At 39.3% G+C, this 17,374-nt stretch overlaps 1 protein-coding gene across 5 annotated transcripts in view; it reads right to left on the bottom strand.

Moving 5' to 3' along the window:
• Nucleotides 1–3,539: 3,539 nt before the first annotated feature.
• The window catches only part of HELZ (helicase with zinc finger), a 156,137-nt gene continuing 142,302 nt past the window's right edge, over nucleotides 3,540–17,374 (bottom strand). For all 5 annotated transcript variants that reach the window (XM_040452156.1, XM_040452160.1, XM_040452158.1 and 2 more), the window contains 2 exons: nucleotides 11,028–11,280; nucleotides 3,540–4,981 (listed from right to left, as the gene is read on the bottom strand). In XM_040452156.1, the coding sequence (XP_040308090.1) occupies nucleotides 4,644–4,981; nucleotides 11,028–11,280 (591 nt within the window). In that variant the 3' untranslated portion in view covers nucleotides 3,540–4,643. The remainder of the gene's footprint in view (nucleotides 4,982–11,027; nucleotides 11,281–17,374) is intronic.

The following is a 17,374-nucleotide window of genomic DNA, read 5'->3' as shown; positions in this document are numbered from 1 at the left end:
AGATTCTTCTATCAGGTACCTCCCTTCAAAAAAATTTAAGAAACTCCTGTGACTGTTTCCTGAAAGTTTATTCCAAAGTAGATATTTCCCATCATTTCTAAAATTTTAAATGTTACACTAAAAATGTCTCCTTTTTAATGTCTGGTATTCTAGTTTAAAGTAGTAACATTTTCTGAATGTGTCTTAGAAGAATGTTTAACGTTAGTAAGATTCACTCCTTTTAACAATGGTCTTGAAATTGCTAATTAAGCAGATGTATGAAAGTAGTAAGTGTGAAGTTAGCAGCTTTACAATAAAATCTCAGCAAATAAACATCCAACTTCAAGTAGAAGGGAAATTCGAGACGCCTAATATAACGAGCACTTTGAAGACTAGCATGTCACTTACTCTTTCATGGCGGTCCGTATCTTTATAAAAAGACGACATCACTATGTGATATTCTGAACAAGAAATCGTAGAACATTATCCATTATTTCTAACGATTGTGGCAAAGAAGGGAGAGAAAAATCAGATCTATTAACACATTTACTTTGAGATTTAGGAAGACACATATGACCGTGGTAGAAATTAAGGGTTTTCATGTTAGGGGGATGGCTCACAAGAAATAATTATAAATCATGGTAAATCATAAAGGACAAATCACTACCTTTGTGGGGCTAGAAGAAAACAAGAAGTGGATGGTAGCCTAAACAACACTTTAAGGCAGCAATCTGTATCTATCAATATATTTAAGGTTTCAATCATGTATTCTTAAACTTTTTCTGGGATTACCTTTTTAAGGACAACTCCAATATGAAACGTTATCCAAGTAGAACAGGTGTCTTTTTAAACAACTAGTTCAGTCAATCTAATTTTCTTTTTATCTTGAAATTGTTTGTTCACACCCTGGATCTCAGGCATGGGTGGCTCTCTCTAGCCAAAGTAGCTAGAGATACATTCTTACATGCTTATAGGTTCGTTGCTCTCGAGATGTATATACATGAAAAATATTAAACACGTAAAGTAACTACACTAGAACAAGATACTACTATATGTTACCTATCTCAAAGCGAGGAAATCCAGTTAGCTTTCTCAGCAATTTCAATGCCTCCATCCACAAGGAAACTATTTTTACAAATAGGTCTTGGAGATTGCTATGTTCAATTAGATAATGCTTATTCAGTGGGAATTCTGCGTATTTTACTTATTCTGCAATTCTTTGAACTGAAAAGACCAATTGATGTTTACACTCAACCTGAACTTATTCTAGGATCTCTCATGAAAAAAACCACACAAAGCAGTTTGTTATTTCGCATACACAAAATGACCTGGATAGAAAGCGTATCTGTCTGAGGAAAGGAACATTAAGGTCATGTTAGTTTAAATGGTCAATAATTAACTACTGATTAATCAGAAACAAAGCTCTGCTATAACAGTTTGGCAAAGCATGTGCCAAAATGGCAACCAAAGCCCCTTTTAAAAGCAACACCAGAAAATATCCACATTACACTGAATCATGAGGTTTTTCAAATCTTAAATAAAATCACTGTTAGATCAGGAAAGAAAAAAAAAAAAACAACTTCAGCACAGACACTCTACAAATTCTATCAGCCAAAAGAATTTCTTTAAGGTTAAAAAAAAAAAGAAAATCTCAAGCAGCACTGAAATTAAAAAGCGAGATGAATTAAAAAAAAAAAAAGTTCTGGCAAGAAAAAGGAAACCCCTCAGAGTGATACAAAGAACAAAGAAGTAGAAAGACATCATGTGAACAATTAACTTCACTTAAAAGAAATCAGTACTAGAAGAAAAGGAAGCTGGTAATACTTGGCATCATCCAAGAGCTAACATCAAGGTTTCTTCAAAAAAAAAAAAAAGTTCCGTCTGAACACTAAGGATGAAACTAGCACTTAAGCTGTTTTCTCAGTCTGCTTTGTGTGCATTTGCTAACTGCTACCCAAGGAATACCCAGACAGCATGAGCCACGCCTCGTTTCCACAGAAACTTACAAGGATTCCCCCGGTAAGACTCAATCAGGATCATTGCAACACTTTACACGCGCGTAAATGACAGATTCAAAGCTCAGCTGGAGAGATGGCAGTAAGTAACACTGAGGAAGAGTAAATGTGTTAGAAGACACATTCAAAACTGAATCTACAAGGGCAGTAGATGGAAACAATATCCAAATACTTGACCGGTTGTTAAGAACTATCAGGAAAGGAGGAACACTGGGACACAGCAGAGCAAGGAACTAATAAGTAGCTATTGTTTTTAGTTTTTTGGAAATAACTTCTTAGAACAGGGGTGTCACGACAACTCAGCAGCTTCCTTATCCCAAGCTTCCAACATCAGTATATTTATATAAAGTGGTGGGGTGTGCACCTGACCTCTTTAAATATAAATACAAATAAGTTAAAACTGATATTTTTTAAAGGTTCAAGTATGGAAAACAGAAAATTCGGCAATGACTCCATGACAAGGGATTAACTCAAAGCCCTGACATGCCAGTTCTGTCTTCGTAATTATCAAAATGCTCTGAAACATTTATCTGACTTGCATTGTGGGGGAGAATCACGGATGAAAAAATCATTGTTCAGAGACATCCTCCCGTCAGGAAGATCTGATTTTAATTTGGGCTCTATCTTGCGTTTCGTCACTGAGTCGAAACACAAAAACTTCTTGTGACTAAAGTTACGTTGAGCAAAATGTGACACAGTCAAAGGTGGCGGTCTGACATCAGAGAGAGAAAATGTGGTGCCGTAAGTTGCTGGCTCTGTTTTCCAACTGTGATTTATACTAACCATTAATACGTCTACGGTCCACAGGTCTCCATCCACTGCCTCACATGGAGACTCACAGCCCATAAACGGAAGCCGCGGACAAATGATGTGCACCCACTCTGAGCAGAAAGAGCTGAAGAAAACAGGTGTTCTCCTTTTCCTGCAGGCTCACTAACCCTTAACTAAAGGCGTTCTCTTCTCCTAAATTGTCTAAGGATTACAGGGAGTTGGAGCTGGCCAACAGCAATAAAACTCCAGTCATAGAGGAGATGTGAGGAGTTTTCTTTAACCCTGCCACCACTTTTCAACCCCATTTCAAAAATTGTACTGTGAATACAGGATGGCCTATTCAAAAGTAGTCCTCCAAAAAAACTATTTTTGAATGGATCATCAGGATTCACTGGTTCATCAGCAATGTTTCCGAACCTTACGTTATTTAAAAACAAAACCAAAACCAAACAAAACAAAAAGAACAACAACAAAAAAGTTATGTTGTAGTTTCAAGATTTCTCTGAAGTACAAAAAGTAGGACTACCCAATCAGGAAAACAAGAAGGACATGCATTGTTTCAAGGGTGTTAGAAGACCACAAGTTTTAAGAGGGTAAATGTTTTGCTTTGGATTTTACCAAAGTTCACTGAAAACAATTTTTAGACTGTAGAATATTTAAGATGGCTATTTAAATTTTATATTTTTATACAAGTTCAGTGGGATTATAAGAATCGAAAGACATGAAAAACAAGGGTAGTTTTTTGCCCCAGATTTCGATGAATTTTGATACATGTTGGACAAATATCAGCTTTCTTTTTAATGATGTTCCTCAAACAAAACAGTTAGCAAAATATTTGAATTGCCATGAATAATGTCACATTTTAATGTAAACATCAAATAAGGTACCAAAATTTTTACTGGAGGGGGAAAAAAAAAAAAACAAACCTTAAAGCGGCACAATTCTTTATACCACTGGGGGGAGAGGGGGGGAGAAAGCCAGATTACAAACATTTACACATGCATAGTGAGAAAAAAAGGATTTTACTAAATTCACGCATTTTTAAAATAGTTATCAAGTCTACTAAGCACCAACAATCCTAAAAATTTTTCAGCTTCATGATTTGTTTAAAAAAAAAACACACACACACACACACTATCAAATTAACGTTAAAAACAAGCTTGAAGTACAGCTTGTCCAAAAAATAACTAACTATGCCAATGTTTTTTCATGTTACAAAAAACAGTGGCATACAAGATACATTTGCAAAGAATGCCTTTAACTCTATCCTACAGTGGATGGAGATTACAACAGCACATCATACAGAGTCTAAAACTATAAAAGTTTTAGAATGCAGCATCTTGTCACAAAAAAAAAAAAAAACTGATAAAACTTAAAGTATTTAGAAGATGCTGCCCCTTTATTTTAAAAAATTTTAAATGAATTTAAGCAAAAATAACATACATTTGTACATCAACTGGCCATTTCTGGTACAGAAACCCAGCATATGGTAATATTATTGAATAAATGTAAATGCTACTTACAATTTTTTTTCTTTTTAAATACATTTTAGACAAAGTTTTTTTTTCTTTTTTTTTTTTTATAGTTGCACAATTAACTCTTAGCTGCTAGCTTGATGCAAACATATGTAACAATACACAAATTTAAAAATATTTTTTATTCTACATAAAAGCTGTCAAAAGACACGTCAAAAATGCAAAATAATGGAATATACTTTTAAAAAATTAGTTGCAAGTCTAGCAGCAAAGCAATTAAGTGAGAACATATTTAATATTAAAACAAAGGGAACTGTGCATCTATAGAGGAAGTCCAACTATCTTAATTCTATTGATATAAACAAAAATCAAAACATTCGCCCTGGAGGGGGAAAAAAAGTGATTATTTAAAATAGGAGTAAAAGCCATTGCTGCCTGATGAGCTCCCCAGGCTGAGTTCCTGGAACAGAGACAGAGGGTCGCTACTCTTCTTGGCCTGCTCAGGCTGGGGCCTGGGCTTGGGAGGGGCCCGCAAAGCGCTGGCGTAGGACATGGCGGGCTTGCTGCCCCCCGAGCTCTGCTGGCTACTGCTGCTGGCCGACTCCGCGATCTGCTTGTTGGGCATGAGTGGGGGGAACTGGCCGAGATGCTGCAGCACATTATAGTTGAAGGAACTGGACACCTCGAGGCTCTCGGACTTCAGCTGATCCTCAGGGGGTTTGACGGTCTTGGGTGGTGGAACTAGAAGCGGAGAAGAGCGACACGGCTTTAAGGGCACGCCTGGCAATGCTGACGCATCTCGTTAGCTCGACGTGTCACAACTGGCTCTCGTCCCCAGGAGCTCCGTGACGGTACAGCCCTGGGGACAGTCAAGTTCTGCCACAGAACGCTGAGGTCACAACACATCGAATCAAACTTCTGAATCTTATCAATGCTTGCAAAAGAACTGACTACGTAAACTGGAATAGCTAACGTATGAAAACGGAAGGTCAAACCTGAAGATTTGCTTCGCAAAACTAATTTTATAATGGTACACCTTGATATTTAATATGTTAACTGCTCAACTTTGAATATGGGAACTTACACGTTCTTTCTTAAATAAAAAGGAGCTGTATATGCTGACTCCTGGTCAAAATACCTTTTATTTTTAACCTAGGTAATAGTAACACTCGGTTCCATTTCTTAAAAATGCTCTCTTTTCTTGTAATATATAAATAAACACAGGGTAAGGTACGGGAGAAACAACTATAAATTTTACTTCACATTTCCCATATGTAATCTAATTTTTAACATCCTTTAAAACTTGACCCCGCTCAAACGGAACTACCCTGTGACCCAGCAACTAAAACTACTAGGTATTAATCCAAGGGATACAAGAGTGCTTTTTCAAAGGGGGACATGTACTCTGATGTTTATAGCAGCCCTATCGGCAATCGCCAAATTATGGAAAGAGCCCAAATGTCCACTGACTGATGAATGGATAAAGAAGATGTGGTATTTCTACAATGGAGTATTACTTGGCAATCAAAAAGAATGGAATCTTGCCATCTGCAACAACGTGGATGGAACTGGAGTATATTATGCTAAGTGAAATAAGTCAGTCAGAGAAAGAGAAGTATCATATGACTTCACTCATATGTGGAATTTAAGATACAAAACAGATGAACATAAAGGAAGGGAAACAAAAATAATATAAAAACAGGGAGGGAGATAAACCATAAGAGACTCTTAAATACAGAGAACAAACTGAGAGTCGCTGGAGGGGTTGTGGGTGGGGGGATGGGCCAAATGGGCAAGGGGCATTAAGGAGGACACTTGTTGGGATGAGCATTAGGTGTTATATGTGAGTGATGAATCACTAAATTCTATTCCTGAAATCATTATTACACTTTACGCTAACAACTTGGATGTAAATTTAAAAAAACAATAATGGCGCCTGGGTGGCTTAGTCGGTTGAGCGTCTGACTTCGGCTCAGGTCAGGATCTCGCGGTCCGTGGGTTCGAGCTCCGCGTCGGGCTCTGTGCTGACAGCTCAGAGTCAGGAGCCTGCTTCGGATTCTGTGTCTCCCTCTCTCTCTGCCCCTGCCCTGCTTGTGCTCAGTCTCTCAAAAAGTAAATAAACATTAAAAAAATAAAATAAAATTTGACCCCACTCTTCCTAATTTTATTGTCCACTAAACCATGACTTACTCTCAAACACTGCTTTTTCCAATCCTTTAAATGTTTAAATAATTTTCCCTCTACTCTTCTAGGTTCTTGTCTGAGACAGTCCCTACAGTAAGACAGCTGAACAGGAGAAAAACAAACAAATGTTTAATAAACATGTATACCTTCTGTATACATGAGGGAGATCCAGGAAAACCGAATAACTCCCTGAAATGGCCCAAACCAGCAACTAAAATGACATGTCCAGCTAAAGACAAAAGATCTTGGGTGTGTGAGGCAGTTACGTGAGGATACCAGGAAAAGCACAGTGAACAAGGTTGTTATGCAGGGTAAGTTAACTTAAGGGTAAATTGTTTTCTCCATCGATAGTTTCTAGAAATTTAGAACGATCCTCTTCCTGGTGCAGAGAGGGAGACATTCTTACAAAGAGAGACCTCCCTTGTAAATGTAAAATGTCTCTTACCAAAGGGTAACTTTCACCCAGTTTTCAGAGCTTCTGTGTCTGTAGTTTCTTAAAAATAATCATCCTGAAATAATCTTTATGCCAAAGAGCATGTTTGGGGGCGGTAAATTCTGTTCTCCCTCACTGACATTGTACTGGATTATAATCATAATACACATTCACTGAGGATAATTTGAAAGTTACAGAAAAGGCCAAAGAGGAAAAGAAGTCAGTTATACCAGAGATAAGCCTTAAGTTGGTGTTTTTTCCTAACCACATCATATAACACAGATACTTCATAACTTATTTAAGTAACCTCTCATTTTTATTTTTTATTTTTAAATGTGTATTTATTTATTTTGAGAGAGAGAGAGAGAGAGAGAGAGAGTGAGAGAGACCAAGCAAGCATGTGTGAGCAGGGGAGAGACAGAGAGAGAGGGAGAGACAGAATCCCAAGCAGGTTTCATGCTGTCAGCACAGAGCCTGACATGGGGCTGGAACCCACAAAACTGTGAGATCGTGACCTGAGCTGAAATCGAGAGTCAGATGCTTAACCAACTAAGCCAGCCAAGTGCCCCAAAGTAACCACTGTGGAGCCTACTTGGGATTCTGTCTCTGCCTCTCTCTCTGCTCCTCCCCTGCTCGTGCTGTCTCTGTCTCTCTCAAAATGAATAACTAAACTGAAAACACAACAAAAAACAAAACAAAACAAAAAAACCTTTAAAAATTCATAAAATTCTTCAAAATTAGTTTAAACTACCTAACATCTTTCTAGAACATTTCCCACTTCTCCATCTAAATGTCATTGATTTTTGTGGGGGAAAAAATGCTTTTAAAAGCACTAGTTTAACAAACATACCATGATGAATCATTAAATTCTACTCCTGAAATGTACATTACACTATATGTTAACTACCTAGAATTTAAATAAAAACTTACAACATAAAAAAATAAAAACCTCACCAAATATTTCAATATAACAGCAGACTGTACTGTCTAACACAATACATAAGATAAACATCTTATTGATTGTTCAAGAACTTACTATTTTTACTTACTTTACTAAGTTTTATTATTTAACCATGTTCTCATTTTCAGGACAACAATTAAATATTTTCAACTAAATAATCCATACAAAACAGTTCTAACTTAATGCCTACATTCTTATTTAACCATGAGTTCAAGATTTTTATTAATATGACTTACCACATATATTCCAGATAAGAGAAACTATTCTTTAAAGCTATTACTAATCTGACAACCAATGATGTTATTCAATGTTGTCTATCTCATCTTAAATTTTCATCTGTACGTTAATAGGGAATGTCTGATAGAGTACTACGTACGGTCCCCAAGATAAGTGAAAAGAACTCAAACACATCCGTATGTTGGGAGAAGTGAAGCCTATCCGGCGGCCCGGTTGACATCACCAGGTGTAAAGGCTGAGCCGTGTGACTGGACCACCCACAACCTCATGGGCACAAGACCTATTTTCATTATCTCCTTAGTCAGCAGGCATTCACTGAGAACTTGGAAGTGCGATCAGTGACAAAATGGGAAATCCAAAGTTCAAGAAGGTCAAAGACGTGGTTCTTTGCTCTCGGGATGAAAATTGAGAAAATATGGCCATATCGGACACAATGACCACTTTTAAATTCCTAATCAAAATGACATGAACAGTTTTCTTCAAGAAGTCTCAAGTCTCAAACTTCAGAAAAAAATTTCCCACGTGGTAATTATTCCCCTTCTGACCCACGACAGGCAATGGCTGCACTCCTCTAAAAATGAATCAATAAATGAATACTGATAGTTGTGCTTCAGAAGACTTGTGGTCTTGAGCTCATTTTAAAAAAAAAAATTTTTTTTCAACGTTTATTTATTTTTGGGACAGAGAGAGACAGAGCATGAACAGGGGAGGGGCAGAGAGAGAGGGAGACACAGAATCGGAAACAGGCTCCAGGCTCTGAGCCATCAGCCCAGAGCCCGACGCGGGGCTCGAACTCACGGACCGCGAGATCGTGACCTGGCTGAAGTCGGACGCTTAACCGACTGCGCCACCCAGGCGCCCCTTGAGCTCATTGTTTAATACTTTAACTGTTACTTTCAACAAAAGAATACTACAATTTGTCTACCAGTAATGACAAAATAGTAATTGTATATTTGTGGAAAAGATACCATAAAATGACATGCACTTTGGACAGTTATTTAGGAACTTTCTACCTTATCAGCTCAAGTCAGGTTTTCATTGATTTTGGCCGTTATCCTAAAATTTAGGTGGAAAAAAAAAAGAGAGAGAGAGAGAGAGAGAGAGAGACAGAGAGAGAGAGAGAAAGGATGTTGTCTTTAAAGTAAGTTATAATAGGGGCGCCTGGGTGGCTCAGATGGTGGAGCATCTGACTCAGCTCAGGTCATGATCTCAGGGTTCATGGGTCTGAGCCCCACATCGGGCCCTGTGCTGACAGCTCCGAGCCTGGAGCCTGCTTCCGATTCTGTGTCTCCCTCTCTCTCAGCCCCTCCTCTGCTCACGCTCTGTCAGTCTCTCTCTCTCAAAAGTAAGTAAACGTTCAAAAAAACGTTTTTAATAAATAAAGACAACGAAGTTATAACAAAACAACCAAAAAGTAACAAGGGCCACCTGGGTGGCTCGGTCAGTTAAACGTCAGACTTCATCTTAGCTCAGGTCAGGATCTTGTGGTTCATGGGATCCAGCATGGAGCCTACTTGGGACTCTCTCCCTCTCTCTGGCTCTCCTCTCCCCAACTTGTGCACATGCATACACACTTTCACTCTCAAAATAAATAAATAAAACTTCAAAAAAAATTCCTTATTACTGATTTTGTAAATGAGATGTTTCTCAATTAATACACGACAGGTATTAATGAATGTCTTAACAATTAAAATCACAATGTGTCTTTCCAGGAAACAAAACCAAAATCTTTTTAATGCTTTTGTCCTACCAAGTCTATTGTTCTAAAAATATGTTTGTATGGTACAAACTCAAAAATGGGCCAGTTGCAGAAACAATAGATTCACATGCTAAGAATGAACAAAATTAAATCCCAATACAAAGATTAAGGCTACCAGGGCAGAAATTCACCCAACAAAGATCACAGGCTTATTCACAAAGATCAATGTCTACAGCCTACAAAGAGAAGGCTACAGGTTAGAGAACTCAAACAGTATCATTTGTTTCCGTACATTTAATATCTTTTAAAAAAGAGGGAACAGATAAAGGATAAAAGTGCATTTATCTGCATTCAAGGCTAAAGACTTTAGACTTCCTACCCAACAACATAAGAGCCTTGTCCATTCCAATGCCATTCTATGCCCTTTTTTTTTTTTCCTCTTGAAGCTTTAGATTTCTCAGTTCATTAGAATATAAGGAAATAACACAGGATTTCTAAATCTCAACCTGCTGGACTTTATTGGTTTCTCTCGTGGCCAAACTCTATTGTATAGCAAACTGTCAATGACTTTACTGACAATAAATCCTTGGAAACTGATGTTGACCCAACCAACTCCCGCCCCTAATCCTGGGGAGAAAACAAACAGACAAACAAAAAACAAAACGCAGAAAACAAACTTTTCCCAAGCAAAGGTGATTCTATTTAGAAATTTAAATTTAGAATTTAGATTAAATTAGAATTAGAATTAAATTTAGAAATTCAAGGGGCGCCTGGGTGGCGCAGTCGGTTAAGCGTCCGACTTCAGCCAGGTCACGATCTCGCGGTCCGAGTTCGAGCCCCGCGTCGGGCTCTGGGCTGATGGCTCAGAGCCTGGAGCCTGTTTCTGATTCTGTGTCTCCCTCTCTCTCTCTGCCCCTCCCCCGTTCATGCTCTGTCTCTCTCTCTCTGTCCCAAAAATAAATAAAACGTTGAAAAAAAAAATTTAGAAATTCAAATTCCATTACTTCTTTCATTCATGCGCACAGGTAAAAATGATCCAATCAATGAGCTCCCCAGAGACAGATCTACTTCCCTTTCAGACCATAAATATGGACAACACTGTATGGCCTGAGACACAACTACGAACTTTGAGCATTAAATATGATTCAAAGATAATAATATAAATGGGGGGGGGGGGCGGGGGCGCGCGGGAAGAAGAAGAAAAACTCCATAAATATCCAGGAGCCAAGCAGTCAAAAACTGCAGTTTTAACAACACACCAATTCTGTCTTACCTATCAACTCTCTGGGTTGAGCTGTCCTGCTGGGTCCATTACACGGAATGTTCTGATAGGGGGTAGATGAGGTGGTGTTTACCCAGGACTCCGGGGATGAAAAGTTGAAAGAAGATTGGCTACTATGGTCCTGAAGCTCTTTATACTGAGCAAGACTGTCTTGAGGAGTGCTTACTTCTTCAGAACAAGGCTGGACTGAGCTAGAGGAGATTCTTCTTTGGTACAAGGGCCGACCAGGTCCTCTGGGTTCATACTACACAAAGAAAAAGGAGAGTTCATGAATTAGTGGAACTTACACCGCCTCCCCCTTCAGTACACAGCAATCCCACTGTATGAAACAGCACTTCTCAAAGTACTCTCTCTCTTCTGTCACTATCACCCCTCCCCACCACCCTGCCCCAAAAAGCAGCCTGCACTCTGGACACAGTGCTCAGGAGACCTGGGTTTAAAACTCAGTTCGGGCCCTTAGCAGGTAGTCCTATGATAACACACATCTAATTTCTGGTTCTGGGGGCACCTGGGTGACTCAGTCGGGTAAGCATCTGACTTTGGCTCGAGTCATGATCTCATGGTTCGTGGGTTCAAGCCCCACGTCAGGCTCGGTGCTAACCGCTCAGAGCCTGGAGCCTGCTTCCGATTCTGTCTCTGTGTCTCTCTGCCTCTCCCCTGCCCCAAATAAATACCTATTTTAAAAACTTAAAATAATAATAATTTCTGGTCTGTAAAATACGGAGCTGAACTGCCTGTCCTCAGTTCTAAAACTCTATTACCGTCTTAGGGAACATTAGATTAAGAATGAAGAAACGTATCTACTCAATATTAAATGGGGGAAGTTACAGTCACAGTCAATTAAACCACGGCCACCTTGAATGGCAACCCATTCTAGATTTAGCCTCCCGATTTATTATTCCTCAGACTTAATGGCAAGACAGGACTCCTCAAGCCCAACGTGAAGTACTCCTGATCTGGCTCACTGCATGTGTGTCCTTTCAACACAGTCTTCAATGGACACAGAACATTACTTTCTTCAAAGCAATCCTTTATAGGTTTGAAACCCAATTAACTTACTGCTGGTATTTTCTCCTCCCTGAACCACACAACCCAGATCCCTTTAACCCTCTCAACAAGACCCACTCCACTGCCAGCCATTTCAAGACTGTTGACTGTTCCCCACGCCCTCCGACCGCTGTGACCGATATTCAATCTCCATTCTGGTGGCAAGGCTGTATGAGTGGCAGTTTTAGGTATGCAGCCTCAGCCTAGAGCCAGACTATCTGGGTTAGACCTCAGGCTGCATTTACCAGCCAGGCGTTGCTTGGGCAATTGACCTTAACTCTTGGGAGCTTTGTCTGTAAACATGGCTTCGTTACCCACAGGACCTGCCTCTCAGGATTGCGGTTAAGAATTAAATGAGTTCTGGGGCGCCTGGGTGGCGCAGTCGGTTAAGCGTCCGACTTCAACCAGGTCACGATCTCGCGGTCCGTGGGTTCGAGCCCCGTGTCAGGCTCTGGGCTGATGGCTCAGAGCCTGGAGCCTGTTTCTGATTCTGTGTCTCCCTCTCTCTCTGCCCCTCGCCCGTTCATGCTCTGTCTCTCTCTGTCCCAAAAATAAATAAACGTTGAAAAAAAAAAAATTTAAATGACAGAATGAGATGGACTTTGTATTGCCCCCTCCCCCTCCTTCTCAATAGTAATAATTTATTATTAAGTTTGTGATCGTTATGCTTCTGAGGAATCTTTTATTTATTTTTTATTATGTTTGTTTATTTTTGACAGAGAGAGAGAGACCGAGCATGAACAGGGGAAGGGCAGAGAGAGAGGGAGACACAGAATCCGAAGCAGACTCCAGGCTCCGAGCTGTCAGCACAGAGCCCGATGCGGGGCTCAAACTCACAGACCGTGAGATCCTGACCTGAGCTGAATGAAGTCGGACGCTCAACCGACTGAGCCACCCAGGCGCCCCTGAATCTTTCTTTTACCATTACTGTTAGCAATAACTGGAAATCAGGAACTGAAAATTAGATTACAAAGAAGAGAAAGAGCTGAATTAGCACAGTAGTAGCAGTTTGTTTGTTGGGAATATAAGCACAAACAGATATTGTCGGGCCAGTTAAACGCAGGAAACTGGGTATAAGCACTGTGAGGAGAAAGTCTTCCTAGATGAACCACTAGAATATAAAGCAAGGGAGGGAAGGGGTCTGGACTGGCTGCCATTATTCAGAAGGGTAGGAAAGGACGGGAGGAGAGCAATTTTCTCACTATTAAACAATGAGCACCCAAGTCATTTCTTCATTTCCAAAGTTTTAGCTACTGAATAGAAAGGAAAGAGATCCATCTAGTTAATTCTTTTCATATATTTTTATTGTTCTTCTGTCTGTAAGTATAATATTGAAATTCACCTTCAATTTTGCTCTGCCTTAAAAGCAATTTTTTCAGGGGCACCTGGGGGGGCTTAGTTAAGTGTCCAACTCTTGACTTTGGCTCAGGTCATGGTCTCATGCCCCAGCTGACAGCATGGAGTTGGCCTGGGATTCTCTGTCTCCCTCTCTTTCTGCTCCTCCTGTGTGCTCTTTCTTTCTCTCTCAAAATTTAACAAATATTTATGAATGAATGAATGAATGAATGAATGCATGCAACTTGTATCAATGATCATTCTGAATTTGATTCTGGTTTTCTAGAATATTAGCCATCCTGTCAACTGTGTAAGTTTAATCAGCACATTTGAAATTTCTTGGTCTAGGTCATTAAATTACGATGCTGAGTAGAATAACCAACCTTTCTAAACTGCTTTATGTTCCCTAAGGCTAGGCAATCCCTGAATGATTGATCATTCATTGATCATGATTGATCACAACAGCGTGTGCAGTATGTCTTTTTTGTCAAGGTTTGTTACAAAGATCATCAGCTCCTAGAATCAAAATGAAGTGTTTCTTTGTGTTACCATGCCTTGAGTGTTTAGTAAACAGAGCCACAATGTGTGGGAAATCACATTGTAAAGTATTTACGTGTGAATATGAAAGTAAAAACAACTAACATCTGTTATGGGCTCAGAAAGAACAGGTTATAATAAATTCCCTGGGGATACACAACATTAAGGATATTCATATGAACTTCAGGCATTAACTTTATAAGCCTTTTTTCATTAAATAATAAACATACGTGCACTGGTAGTATAAACAATACCTTTTTACAATGAATAGACACATAGACCACAAGGGGTGCCTAGGTGGCTCGGTCGGTTAAGCGTCTGACTCTTGATTTCAGCTCAGGTCTTGAGCTTGCGGTTCTTGAGTTCGAACCCCGTATCGGGCTCCCCGCTGACAGGGTGAAGCCTGCTTGGGATTCTCTCTCTCTGCCCCTCCCCCACTGTGCTGGCTCTCTTTCTCTCAAAATAAATAAACTTTAAAAATCTTAAAATAAAATGAGGAAAACTAAAAATCACAAACCAACAGAAAGGGTGATATGAAAGGCAATATTCAATTAAGGTTTTTAAAAGATGTGTATCATTTGTATCTTTTGACTGAAATTCGAAAAACAATCACACAGTTGACATGCAGAGCAGGAGTTGTGCAATACTGGGTAACATATTTATAATGGTTCCTAAGCAGCTATTGACAAAGATGAATGTGCAGATGGAATATGAAATTCAATTTCAAATCACATCATGAATATGATTGATCCTTGATGTCAGAGAAAGAACAAAAACTTAAAATTATTTTTAAAAAGCCTACTGGTACATCTATTTCATACAACATGGATGAAGGTAATGTACGAAAATATGATTTGCTTCTTTGGATCTGTCCTGAAAGGAATTTGAGTAAAGGCAGAGAAATCTTGATGACAACTGAAAATAAATGGCTTATATACCAAACAAATTACATTTTAGCGGTTCTGCAGTTTTCAGCATACGAATCCTGTACACGTTTTGTTAGCTTTAAACCTATTTCATTTTTCTTTGGGCTATTTGTAAATGGTATTGGCTTGTACATTTTGGTTCCCAATTATACATTGCTAATATACAGAAATGACATCGATTTGTGGGTGTTGGCTGTATATCCTGTAACCTTGCTATATTCACGTTAGTCACAGGATTTTTGTTGGTTTGTTTTCTGGATAGATTCCTTGGGTTTTCCTACATTGACAATCATGTCATCTTTAAACAGGGACAGTTTTATTTCTTCCTTTCTAATCCCTTTGACTTTTATTTCTTTTTCTTGCCTTACTACTTTGGTTAAGATTTCCGGTACAATGTTAAATAGGAGTGTTGAGAGCAAACATTTTACCTTGTTCCTAGTTTTATTTATTTATTTATTTATTTATTTATTTACTTATTTATTTATTTAGATGTTTATTTATTTTTGAAAGAGAGACACAGCATGACCAGGGGAGGGGCAAAGAGAGAGGACACAGGGACACAGGATCCGAAGCAAGCTCCAGGCTCTGAGCTGTCAGCACAGGGCCCAAACTCACCAACCATGAGATCACGACCTGAGCCGAAGTCAGATGCTTAACCAACTGAGCTACCCAGGCGCCCCTCTTACTCCTAGTTTTAAAAAGAAAGCATTCATCTCTGCCATTAAATATGATGGTAGCTGTGGGATTTTTACAGGTGCTCTTTAACAGGTTGAGGAATTTCCCTTCAATTTCCAGTTTGCTAAGAGCTTTTATGCATCACGGACATCAAATGTATGTGGCTTTCTGGTTTTGGCGGGGGGGGGGGGGGGGCGGGTTTTGGCGTGTATCTCTTGATATAATCATGTGATTTTTCGCTTTACACAGTATGGTGGATTATACTTATTTATTTTCAAATACTGAACCAGTTTTGCATTCTGGGAATAAGCCCTGAAATGGTCATACTGTATTATTCTTTTTTATTTTATTTTTATTAAAAAAAATTTTTTTAATGTTTATTTTTGAGAAAGAGAGAGATACAGAGTGCAAGCGGGGGAGGGTCAGAGGGGGAGACACAGAATTTGAAGCAGGCTCCAGGCTCTGTGCTGTCAGCACAGAGCCCAACGCAGGGCTTAAACTCACAGACCACTATATCATGACCTAAAAGCTGAAGTCAGATGTTTAACGGACTGGGCCACCCAGGCTCCCCTGTATTATTCTTTTTTATATACTGAATTCAATACACTTCAGTTTCGTTGAGGATATCTGCATCAGTGTTCACAAATATAAGTCTATAGTGATGCCTGGGTGGCTCAGTCTGTTGAGTGTCTGACTTCAGTGACTTCAGCCCAGGTCAAGATCTTGTGGGTCATGGGTTCAAGCCCCACATCGGGCTCTGTGCTGACAGCTCAGAGCCTGGAGCCTGCTTTGGATTCTGTGTCTCCCTCTCTCTCTGCTCCTCTCCTGCTTGTGCTCGGTCTGTCTGTCTCTCTCAAAAATAAAAAAAATTTAAGTTACATATATATATATATATATATATATATATATATTTGTATGTTTGTATATATGTATATATCTGTAGCTCTTCCCTATATGTACTGGATTTGTCTAGTTCTGGTATCAAAGTAATGCTGGCCACATATAAGTATTTCCTTCTCTTCCATTCTCTGGAGAAGGCTGTGTAAATTGGTGGTATTTCTTCTTTAACATGTTTGGAGGAATTCAAATAGTAAGCTATCTGGGCCTGAAGAATTCTTCTTTGGTAGGTTTTTAAACTACAAATTCAGGGTCTTTGATAGTCAATAAATATTTAACAAAAGAATTAAAATGTTGAAAGTTGAATACCGTATTTTCTATTTAATTTTCCCAAGATTTGCGGAAGAAATTCTGGACTTCGCACTCTTACTTAGGCACTACTTACTTCAAATTAGCTCCTCATAAGGTTATCATCTTTTGTTTAAAGCAATGTGCTATTAGTTTCATAGAGAGGTACAGAGTAACCCAGAAAGAAAGAAACTAGAAAAGAGGGAGGGGAGGAGTATCCCTGTTTCAGTATTCCTGAAAACAATCAATATTGGGACGCCTGGGTGGCTCAGTCGGTTCAGCACGGGACTCTTGGTTTCGGCTCAGGTCATGATCTCACAGCTCGTGAGTTTGGGCTCTGTGCTGGCGGTGCGGAGCCTGCTTGGGATTCTCTCTCATATTCTCTCTCTCCCCTCCCCCCCTTACCTGGGTACACATGCTCTCTCTCAAAATAAATAAATAAACATTTAAAGGAAGAAAACAATCAATATTAGCAAGCCGGGAAAAATGTGAGGGATACGCTGTAGTTTGCAACAATGTCTATGGGTTCGTGTGATGTAAGCTATAGAAAAGTACTTGATAACTTACAAAACAGTATTTTTTTAAAAGGCATGATGTCCAGTTAGTGGTGGAAACTGGCCCGAGACCCCTCAG

Source organism: Herpailurus yagouaroundi, unplaced genomic scaffold (assembly GCF_014898765.1).
Source record: "Herpailurus yagouaroundi ecotype Mexico unplaced genomic scaffold, PumYag 206, whole genome shotgun sequence".
Taxonomy (NCBI): Eukaryota; Metazoa; Chordata; class Mammalia; order Carnivora; family Felidae; genus Herpailurus; species Herpailurus yagouaroundi.
The sequence above is the reverse complement of the archived record's forward strand: the minus strand, read 5'-3'. Positions and strand labels throughout refer to the sequence as shown.